Source organism: Onychostruthus taczanowskii, unplaced genomic scaffold (genome assembly GCF_017590055.1).
Source record: "Onychostruthus taczanowskii isolate IOZ18803 unplaced genomic scaffold, ASM1759005v1 scaffold14, whole genome shotgun sequence".
In the NCBI taxonomy this organism is placed as follows: Eukaryota; Metazoa; Chordata; class Aves; order Passeriformes; family Passeridae; genus Onychostruthus; species Onychostruthus taczanowskii.
The window spans coordinates 2,542,545-2,553,738 of record NW_024498573.1 but is presented as its reverse complement, the minus strand read 5'-3'; the positions used below and the strand labels follow the sequence as shown (position 1 = coordinate 2,553,738).

The window sequence follows — 11,194 nt, the reverse complement described above, 5'->3', positions numbered from 1 at the left end:
TTTCTGTTTGAGGACACAGCATGCATCTCCTCTGAAAGGCTCTGCAGCAGCTTTACAAATACATTTTCCTTTGGTGTTTGCAGATACTTTGAGCTCCAAATTGTTTCAGCTACAAGACAGAACCCACCAAAAAAAAAAAACCCAGAGAATAAAACACCATCCTGTGGAGGTGGGCATGTTGAACACAAATTCTGTTTACTTACATCTCTGTTCTAACACCAGCCACTTCGAATATAATGCATATGCATGCACACACTCACATATATATATATATATATATATATTTACATATCAAATAAACCAAAGTATAAATTTCAATGCAGTGTTTCAGAAATAGAGTGATTCAGAGAGCGTGTGGTGTATACAGCATATGCTCCATGGATAATATGTTGCCCAGCACAAATGGCAAGCATGCAGGGAATAGACATTTTCTTCCAGGGCTCTGGAGCCTCCGAAAGGTTGGCAGGCTGGGTGCATGGTGAACATTCTTTGGGAGAGAATTATGGGCTGGGGAACATTCCTGCAGTTTCCCAACTCTTTCAATAATTTGCCACCTGCACAGCCAAGCTGTTCGTTGTGTAAATCTCCAGGATCTCAAAACTCTGGCGCTGACCCCGATGCACACAGAGCCCCAGGGAACACGGGGGGTGTTTAATTCCTCCAAAGGCTGGGGCAAAGATCAAACACGACTTTGGGGTGGCTGGCACCAAAAGGACCAAACCCAAGACACATTTCCTCTGCTTCAGCAGCTCCTGCTCTCTCCTTAGCAGCACAGGGCACAGGACTAGGGTTGTGATCCTGAGCCCAGCTCCAAACAGGCTCCCCAGGAGATGGGCACAGCCCCAAGGCTGCCAGAGCTCCAGGAGAGGTTGGATAATGCTCTCAGGGTGGGATTGTTGGGGTGTCTGGGCAGGGCCAGGAGTTCCACTGGCTGATCCCTATGGGTCCCTTCCAACTCAGGGGATTCTGTGTGAATATTCCACCTGAGCTTCTGCAAAACAACACACCCCTACAAAAACCAGGCAAATGTGGCCCAAAGCCAGCAGGCACAGTTGGAATGCTGCTGAAGGACAGGAGCAAATTTAGCTGCACTGCCACCCTGCAGGATTCACCTTGGTTTGGATCAGCTCGTTCCAAACCTCACATTTTTCCAGGTCCCAGGGCAGGATCTGGGTTGCAAACACACCTGGGAAAAAGCTCCCCTGCCAAGGACAGCAAAGCAGATTTGGGTCTGTGCTGCTGGAGGTGCCAGCACAGGGAGGAAGGGAAGCAGCTTCCACAGCTCCTGCCTGGGAGCAGCTGGGTTTTGCCTCTGCAAGGCTGCCCATGGTAATTCCATCTGCATTCCAGCACTGGCAGTGCCTGGCCACAGCCACCTATCCCAGGTCTCTCACCACCTATCCCAGGTCTCTCACCACCTATCCCAGGTCTCTCATCTTAATCATTGGCAGGGCCAAAGCTGGGAGAAATTACATTCAGTAAATGGCTTCTCATTTTGTGGCAGAGGTTTGCAGGGCAAGGAAGAGCAAAATGCCAAGCATGTCTCCTCTGAACACTTTGTCTTTCAACAGGGATGGGGAAAGCCTTGAGGGAGGAACAAACCTTCTCCTCTCCCCAGCCACGGCCATCACCCCATGAGTGATGCAAATCCCAGCATCTCTGAGGCTGGAAAAGCCTTCCCAGCTGTGCTCCATTCCCACCTTGTCCCCAGCCCAGAGCACTGAATGCCACCTCCTTGGACACTTCCAGGGATGGGCACTCCAAATCTCCCTACGCCAATGCCTGACCATCATCTCCAGGAAGAAATCCTCATGATGATGAACCCAACCTTGACTGGATCTCAAGAAGACAGCTCAGGGTTGATGAGATGCTCTGGAATGTTGGCTTTTCCTGCCTCTCCAGCAGCTGCCCTGCTCCCGAGCATCAGAGATGGGCAGGATCGTGCCAGGCCTGGTGCCAGGCCAAACACAGAGGTGGAAATCTGGTCCCCACTGCTGAGGAAGGAACAAACTCCATCTCCACAGAGGATTAACACAGAACATGCCCTGCAGCAGGAACTGATTTACACAAACCCCATGAAAATGAGAAGCTGAGGGAACAAGGACTCAAATGAGAGTGAGCACAGGCAGGACTCCACTGCTGCATATTCCACATGGGAATTCACACCCTGCCAGCTCCACACCCCTTCCAGGACCTTCTGGCTCATGCAGCATCACAATGTGAGTTTTCAGTGAGAGCTTTAAGGAGCAGAAACGAGCCCCCATGCAAACAGATTTCATTGACACCACTTTTTGGGAACAACTTGGTTTTGTCAATTGCAACAACTGTGGACTCTTTGCAGGCAGCTGTAGCAGAGATGGCTTTTCCCCTGTGATATCAGAATTTCCATGGAAGGAGGTGCTGCTTTACAGCTCCTGTGATTGTGGTGACAGGAGGGGGGTGAAGAAGGGGGGCTGAGAATGGAGGAAATGTGCAATGCAGTGATGACAAACACTGACAAAGAAAGGACTGACCTCTGGCTCTGATCATCTGTGACAGAAAGTGTGACTGGAATTCAGGTTTTTCACAAATTGAAATTACAATTAATAGCCACATCTCCCTGATCAGCCACACAAATGGGGTTCAAGGGGACTGTAACACAGGAAAATAAGATTAAAAATCATTGATTGCCCTCTTGATCCAAGTAACTTTCTACACCAATTTTTTTTTCTATTTATTTCACCTGAAATAATCTTTCTCCCTAAGCTTTACAAATTTGCTTCCTCTCAGCCTAAACATTCATCCTGCCATGAGAACTGCATCTCCAACACAACAGCAAACAGGTAAAAATTCTCCCTGCCTGAGTCTTCTACTGACCTGAACTGTGGCAACTGCCTGAAGCTTTCCTTGAGGCCACGGATATAGGGAGAGTTCACAGATCTCATAAATGTTGTACTCGGGATATGATTCAAGGAGAGGTTCACAGTTCTGCTCCCTGGGGGCCAGGCTGCTTTATCTAAGGCACCACAGTTTAATGCTCTCGCTGTGTGCTGTGATGTTGGGCAAAAACACACAGATAAAACAGATTAAACGCTCTGTTTTTCTCTCCCCCCCCCCCCCCACCCCGCTCCAGATCTCAAAACTGTTAAACACTGCTTAACCTCGACCCCACAGCTTGTAAGAGAACCCGTGAACCCTCATTATCTCATCACTACCTGCTTTGCCCTCTCTGTTCTGCCTTGGAACATCAATTGTGCCACCGTGAGAAAGAGGACACTGCACCCAGCCACAGGAAAAGGCACAGACCTCACACGGGGACTTGGAGCAGCGCTCTGCTCCTGCAGCAGGACCAGCACCGGGGGCAAGGCAGCTCCAGAGCAGCCGGGAGCATCCCCGGGATGTTCCAGAGCAGCCAGGAGCATCCCTGGGCAGCTCCAGAGCAGCCGGGAGCATCCCCGGGATGTTCCAGAGCAGCCGGGAGCATCCCTGGGCAGCTCCAGAGCAGCCGGGAGCATCCCCGGGATGTTCCAGAGCAGCCGGGAGCATCCCCGGGTACCGGGGGATTTTCCTCTCCTGCATCTCGGATGCTCACAGTCTCTTCCAGTAATTTGTTAATTGGGAGGAATCTTTGCCCAGTAAACCCTGGGCTGGATTCTGTGCTGCTGAAGGGTTTTGCCTTTGAGGTCGCTGCCTCTCAGCTCTTCCGCGGGAAGGAGCCAGCCCAGAACAGCAGGAAAATCCCGCTAAATAAATAAATAAATATGTAAATATCCGCCCCCTCCATCGCTCCCTGGCTGCTGCGAGGGTCCCAAGAGAGGAGCCACCCCTCTGCCTTCGCTGCTGGCTCCATAGCGAGGCTAAAACCCATTAATGACGTCCCTGCCAGGGGTGACACGGAGAAGCGATGGGATGGGGACCGGAGCGGGGACCGGGTGCCACCTGCCGGGATGGCCACGCTGCTTCCCCCGCTCCGAACGGGCACCGCTCCTGTCCTTGTCCCCGAGCAGCGACCGCCCCTGGGACAGGGACAGGACACAGGAAGGGCTGGAGCTGTGCCAGGGCAGCGTGGATTTTGGGAAAGGTTCTTCCCCAGAGGTGCTGGGCACTGCCCAGGCTCCCCAGGGATGGGCACAGCCCGAGGCTGCCAGAGCTCCAGGAGGGTTTGGAACCACTCCAGGGATGGCAGGGTGGGATTTTGGGGCTGTGCAGGGCCAGGAGCTGGGCTGGATGATCCTGTGGGTCCCCTCCAACTTGGGATATTCTGTGACTCCCCTGCCCACAGAAGAAAACGTGGCCATATATGCTCTATAAACTGCCCAGAGAGGAGGTGCAGGGTCCTGGCAGATCTGTTTTACCAAACATGCTCCTGTTCTGGCTCTAAGCAGTCTCTGGGTTGTCCTGTCACTGTTGTCACACATGTGACACACCAGCACGAGGGTCAAAAACCATGGAGTGACACCCACACATCCCCGTGGGTCCCAGGGCACCGCCACAGCCCCACCAGAGCGGTGCTGGGCGAGTGTCACCCGGTGGGGACAAAATGCTGCTGTCAGTGTCAGACAGGAACCATTCCAGGGACACTCCTGAGTGCCAGGATGAGCCCTGGGGCTTCCACAGCCACCCCAGAGAGCCAGCAGTGACAGTGACCAGGCACGGGGACAGATTCTGCTGGGGCAGGAGCTCCTGTGTGTCCCCAAAGCACGGCTGTCACAGGAGGTGTCAGGGGCTGTACACGCTGCCACTGTCCCTCTTCTCTCCTCAAAGCTTCTCCATGAGGGTGGGCAGGCCCTGGCACAGTGCCCAGAGCAGCTGTGGCTGCCCCTGCATCCCTGGAATGTCCAAGGCCAGGCTGGATGGGCTTGGAACACCTGGGACAGTGGAAGGTGGCCCTGCCATGGCAGGGGGGGCACTGGGATGAGCTTTAAGGTCCCTCACCTATTCTGGGATTCTGTGATTACATTCCTGCACTGCTTGTCCTCCTGAATTAGGATGGGAATATGCGATTGGGATGGGAATATCCGATTGGGATGGGAATATCCTAATTATTGCGTACAAGGTCACTCCCAAGGGAGCAAACCCAGCGTGTGGGGTTTGTGCCCGGCAGCTCCCGGGTGTCAGCGATGGTCTCAGCACACACAGCCCCTGCTGGGGGCAGCCGGGTCTCAGGATCCCGATAGAAATACAGCACGATCCCACACAATTTCATATCTTTTCTTCGCAATTTACATTATCTCTGCGCTCACTACGGCACAGAAAAACACGCGAGTCACAACCTCGCTGTTATCATGGCAGGGGGATCCCTGAGCATCCAGCTGCACACCTGGGGCACCCGGGCCGTGCTGAGGAACACCCGGGCCTTCTGCCCGGCTGATCGCGTTCCGGGGGGACACGGGGAGCCCTGTGACCTCCCCGGCCGGGTGATCCCGCACCGCCGCCGGTGGATGCGGGCAGGGTCCCCACAGTCGCATGAACTACAACTCCCAAGATGCATCGCGACAGCAACGCGCCCGCCTTTCCGCCGCTTCGCTTGGCCTCGCCGCGCTCCACGCTGGGATTTGTAGTTCTAAAGCACTACTCAGCGCGTAGCATCTCCGTTGAGGAGAACTCGCCTCCCCGTGATGCAGCGCGACGCGGTGACACCATCGGCGCGCGCCGGCGCGGAGCCGCGGGCGATGTCGGAGAGCGGCGGCGGGGCCGCGGCGGGCGCGGGCGGCGGCGCGGGGGCCGCGGGGCCCGGGCCCACCGACCCCGGCTCGCTGCCGCCCGGGGACCCGCAGCTCATCGCCATCATCGTGGAGCAGCTCAAGAGCCGCGGCCTCTTCGACGGCTTCCGCCGCGACTGCCTGGCCGACGTGGACACCAAGGTACCGGGGCCGGGCAGCGAGCCCGGGCCCTCCCCGCTCCGTTCGGGGCATCCCTGCGGCCACATCCACACCCCGGGCAGAGAACGGGCCGGGAACAGGCTCCGCCTTTCCTCTCTCAGCCCAGCTTACCTGGGAAAACACCTTCCCATAGGAACAGTGCTGCTCCCAAGCTGTATTTCAAAAGTTCCCATATTCTCAAACCGAGACTTCAGCGTTTTTTGGTGGATTTTGCTTTCCCAAAGCTTCTGTGCCTCCAGCAGGAGCCCTGTCCTGGGATCTGCCGTCCTCACCCAGGGCCAGCACCCAGGACAGACGCATCAAACTCTGAAATATCCCTGTTTCCCTCTTGTCCTTCCCTTGCATCCAGGATGTGGGTGGTCCTGAGCGTTTATATGGATTTGTTAATTAAGTTCCTGTTCAGTAGAATTACATCTCCTCTGATAAAACTCAAATAATTATAATTATATATTTTTTAATTGCAATTTTATATTTTTATTCTTATCTTCTCTGCTAGTGCCACAGAAGCAAATAATTCAAGTTCTTGTTCAGTGACAGCATTGCCCAGGCAGTTTCCTAGGAATTCTGGGGTGGAGGCTTTCCAGACAACAAGAGCTCTGCTTAAACAACCTCTGTCTGCACAGTTTGCATTTCACTACAATTTCAGCCCCAATCTACCCAGCTGTTTGAATTATTACAACACTGAGCATTCTGTGCAACTTCCAGTTGTGTTGTCAGGGAAAACAGGATTATCTTTGTTCAGAGAGGGAAGCACAGACAGCAGGGCAGTCTGTGTGTGACAATAGCTGCACTGTGCAGGGCTCTGGCAGGGGGCTGTTTGGAGCTATTTGAGCTGTTGGACTGGGTTTATTTTCCTTTTTTTTTAGCCAGCCTATCAGAACCTGAGGCAGAAAGTTGACAACTTTGTCTCGACCCACCTGGACAAGCAGGAATGGAACCCAGCCATGAACAAGAACCAGCTACGGAACGGGCTGAGGCAGAGTGTGATCCAGTGAGTGAGCAGCAGCCTGCACAGCAAATGTCATTTTATAAGCCATAAACCACCTAAGGCAAGGCAGAACTGGCAGAATTCAGTGTTTCACACCACTTTCTGTTGTCCTCCCTGAGTTTCATTGTGAGAGTCAGTGCAGGCTGAACTCTCCCCAGAATGCATATTATTGCTCTGCCCAAAATGGCTGGGTTGGAGTGGTGAAATATTTATATTTGCTGTCCAAATTATTGCTGCAAAATGCTGTGCCTGCTGTACTGAGCTGGATGACCTTGACCTTAACTTTGAGGAAAAAGAGCCTTTAAAGATTCTTTAAAGAAAGAGTCCTGAGGATGCCAAAGGTTTGTGTGTGACTCCAGCCCCTGTCACAGCAATCTCTGCACCAGTTCCTGTGCAGATGTTTCAGACACTGCACTGGGGACCAACAGGATGGGCAGAGGGATGGAGCAGCTCTGCTGGGAGAGCTGGGATTGGACAGGAGGAGCTTTGGGGTGCCCTCAGTGTGGGCTCAGAGTGCCTGAAGGAGCCAGCAAGATGGAGAGAGAATTTTGCAAGGGCCTGGAGGGACAGGACAAGGGGGAATGGCTTCAACTGAGAGAGCAGGGTTACATGGGATAGTGGGAATAAATCCTTCCCTGGGATTTATGGGAGGGTGGGCAGGCCCTGGCACAGGGTGCCCAGAGCAGCTGTGGCTGCCCCTGGATCCCTGGCAGTGCCAAGGCCAGGCTGGACAGGGCTGGGAGCACCTGGGACAGTGGGAGGTGTCCCTGCCATGGCAGGGGGTGAAGTGGGATGAGCTTTAAGGTCCCTTCCAACACAACCCATTCTGTGACTGACAGTTCATGCTGCTTCCCAGAGCTGCTGGGTTTTAATCAGGGAGAGGAGGACGAGGCATGACACAAAATGTTGCAGTGTAAAGAACAGCCCCAGGGGAGTCTGAACAGTCCCTGTCACTCCTGGAGGGCAGGGCTGAGCCCTGGGGATGTCCAGGTGTGTGTTCTGCCCACCCAGGCTGCTGTTACCTGCAGGTGGCACGAGGTGCCCTTCTCTGCATCCTTCACAGCCTCATTATCCCGAGGCTCCTCTCCCAGTGCCATGAACATCTCCATTTCCTGTCCCTGCTCCCTTGCAGACATGACTTAACCCTCCCAGACAGGCTGTGCCCCACCACCCAGGGGCCTGCCACGGCCCCTGCAGTCAGTCCAGTTCCTGCTGCTCAGCCCAGAGCCTGTGCTGTGTGCTCACTGCCTTGTTTTCATAATTCATGCTCTTTTTTAATTCATTCCCATCTGTCTAGACTGTTACAAGGAGCAAGTGACAGTCCTGTTCTGAGGGGGCAGGGCTCTTCTCCCTCCACTCAGCCAAAAAAAAGCCTTTGCTCTCACCTGCCCTCCTCCTCAGAATAGCTTATTTCTCTTCTTGTGCCAAAATGTGTTTGTTTGCTTTCATGTTGACCTGGTTTCCACAGGAGCTCTGTTAAAAGTGGCTCTTGGCCAAGGTGTCATTTAAGTACCTGGGAGACCAGATGTGAGTTGTTAATTCTGTAGGGAGCAGGGAGAGAAATAGGTGAGTGAAACAAGTCCCTGTTAAGGATCTCCTGAGTAGGCTGCAGTTCTCACCATGTTAATGCTAATCGCAGTTGACAGGAGGGCTCTGGAGAGTTTCTGGAGGAGATTGGGGAGAAGTTTTTCAGAGGAGCTGAATGACTTCTTTGTCTTTGTTCAAGGTCAGGAATGCTGGAAGCTGGAGTGGACAGAATTATTTCTCAGGTGGTGGATCCAAAACTAAACCACATCTTCAGGCCTCAGATAGAGAGGGCGATTCATGAATTTTTGGCTGCACAAAAGAAAGAGGAAAATGTGCCAGCTCCTCCTCCAGAGCCTGAGAATAAAGATCCTCCTGCTCCATCTCAGGATGCCTCCTAAAGGTCTGGTATCTCTGCACTTAGTGCTGACATTCCTTGTGCCTCATCTCTGTATTTGTGCAGTGCAAGATAGAGGAGGGCTTGGCAGGGGGGACACTTTGATCAGCAGCCTGTTGTCATTGTCACACAGCCCTCTGCCACTCCAGTGGCTGCTAAAAATAACTGGGACTAAGACATAGGGATGATGGAAGTCAGCTATCAAGGAACATTGTGCACTCTGCCAGAGCTGGGTTTGGATCAGCCCAAAAGGTCTTTTATTAAAAAAAAAAAAAAAGAAAAAGCCTATCCAGCAGCATTAACATGGAAGTGGCTGGATTGCCTTCAGAACTGTGTCAAATGGATAAAAAAATACATGTCATGTACTGAAACACAGTGGGAATAGAGTGGTGACAAGTTACTGTGGCTTAGCATTGAAAGTTTTGGGAATCTCTGCTTCAGAACAAACTGGAGTGTTGAGTTGTCACTGACCAAAACAGTCCTGCTGGAGTAAGGGCAACATCTCTGGGAGTGAAGAACTGTTCACTCAAAAAACTGATTTAAATAGAGCAACCTGGATCTTCCAGCTGCAAGGACTGAGGGTGCCTTTGTGGCAGACAAGTTCATTCTGGCTTTTGTGATTAAAATAACTCCAGGGGCCCTCAGGGGGCCATAACTGCTCGTCTGTCTTAGCACAAGGTGTGCCCATCTTTGCTAAGGTTGCAAAAGTTCTTTTGGATATTGAGGAACCACTGCCTTAGTGGGAAATTTCAATCTGCAGCTTTGCTGGGGGACTTAAAATCATGCTGCATGAAAGGAAGTTAATTGTCAGTTGTTGTTCCATGTACCAGGGCTTTCTGAGAGCAAAAATGTTTAATGTAATCTACACTTGATTTATTTAGGAGGAATAAGAACCTACAGTGGCTGTTCTAATGTTTGGAATTATCAGAGCAACCAGCATGGGGGTTTAGCTTAATAGTAGAAGATGAAGTGGCTGTACCATCACCCTGAATTATTTGCTTGTGACTTGCAGCTTTAATGCCTTGAATTTTTGCATTTGTCTGGTTCAAGTAGTTTAAGAGTCCATTATAACCCACAGCAAAGTGCAGTTGTTAATATATCCTAATCTGTCCTAATGCACTGACTTGTGATGGTGCTTTTACATCCTCTAAAATCTTTTTTTTTTTTCCTTGCAGGGAGATCCTGCTGCTGAGCAGCTGCAGTTGCAACATGCCCTGTTAGACTGGCAATGGATTCCTTGTTCCCTTTGGTGCAGGGTTGCTGTCTGCCAAAGATGATTAACCTTTATTAGGCCTGTGGGAAATAGGCACTGAAATGGGGAAATTCAGGTGCACCTGGAGTTCTGCCTGTGGAGGGACAGCCCAAGTGTGGAGAGATCTCTGCTGTGAACTGCAGCATGTATTCATTTGTCATGCCTTTGGGCAAGGGGGTGGGAAGGGAAAAAGGGAGCTGTCTGCTGTCTGGAGGGAGTGGGGAAGAGGATTGAGGTGCTGCAAGGAGCACAAAGAAAGGAAGGAGGGTTTGGGGGTGGGGTGTTTTTTGGAGACCAAGTAGAGCTGTCAGATTTGCTGTGATAGAAGCCTTGTGTGCCTCTGCTGGGTTACAGGGAGCAGCAGGTGCCAGGACAGGTGGAAATCACTGCACTGCCTTGCTTTGGGAAAGGAATTTCCTGTTCAAAAGTGGAGCTGAAGCTTCAGGATCCACTATCCAGATCAATTCTGTTGAACACAGGAGCACGTTTACAGTTGGCTGTGCCTATAGCTGATGTCACTCCTGTTTCCCAGGGAACTCTGGGGAGCAAAGGGCACACCAGAGTAGGGGATCAGGTGGAAATTTATCTTTTTCTGCTTGGAAGACTTTTCTTTCTCAGGTGCCTGGTGGAAACTGTCCTATGCTTTCAGCTTGAATGCATGCAGTGTCCTCTGGATGACAGTCAAAAGGAGAATGTGATAACCTGTTCTGCCAGCAAATGTCCACACCTTTTTGCAATAAAACACCTCAAAAAGCATCACTGAGGCTTGGCTTCTTCAGCAATTTTTCTTAAGGAGAAACTTTAAATAGAAACCCAGGAGTCCTGATGGCTGGAACTCTTAAGAAAAGTGTGACCTTACACATTTTAGGGGTTAATCCAGGTTTAACAACCTGGGCTTGTTTCTTGTCTTGAAGTAAGATTATTTTAGTATCCTTTCCACAGAAGTCTCAAAAAATGTAAAATATTGTGAGGATTGTGTGACTAAAGGGTTCTCTCCTGGATGTTGGTTTGGGGGTTAAAGACTGCCCCAAACGTGTAATAAATGTTTTCCCTTAGGGCCTTAAGGGCAGCTCTTGACAGAAAAGAACCTTTTACCTCCTGGTAGGGTTCTCATCCACTTACTTGGAACTGAAACATTTATTCAGGGGTAAAAATTGTTCAAGAGTTTAGAA

The 11,194-nt window shown here is 51.6% G+C and overlaps 1 protein-coding gene across 2 annotated transcripts; it reads left to right on the top strand.

Annotated features, from left to right (window-relative positions):
- The first annotated feature begins 5,637 nt into the window (after nucleotides 1-5,637).
- Nucleotides 5,638-10,778, top strand: BOD1 (biorientation of chromosomes in cell division 1). 2 transcript variants are annotated; one of them, XM_041397999.1, is made up of 4 exons: nucleotides 5,638-5,843; nucleotides 6,728-6,852; nucleotides 8,576-8,776; nucleotides 9,946-10,778. In XM_041397999.1, exons 1-3 carry the CDS (start codon nucleotides 5,652-5,654, stop codon nucleotides 8,772-8,774), a joined length of 516 nt encoding a protein of 171 aa, XP_041253933.1. In that variant the 5' UTR covers nucleotides 5,638-5,651; the 3' UTR covers nucleotides 8,775-8,776; nucleotides 9,946-10,778. The 2 variants fall into 2 exon arrangements, with proteins under 2 accessions (XP_041253933.1, XP_041253934.1); XM_041398000.1 differs by lacking the exon at nucleotides 8,576-8,776.
- The last annotated feature ends 416 nt before the right edge of the window (nucleotides 10,779-11,194 follow it).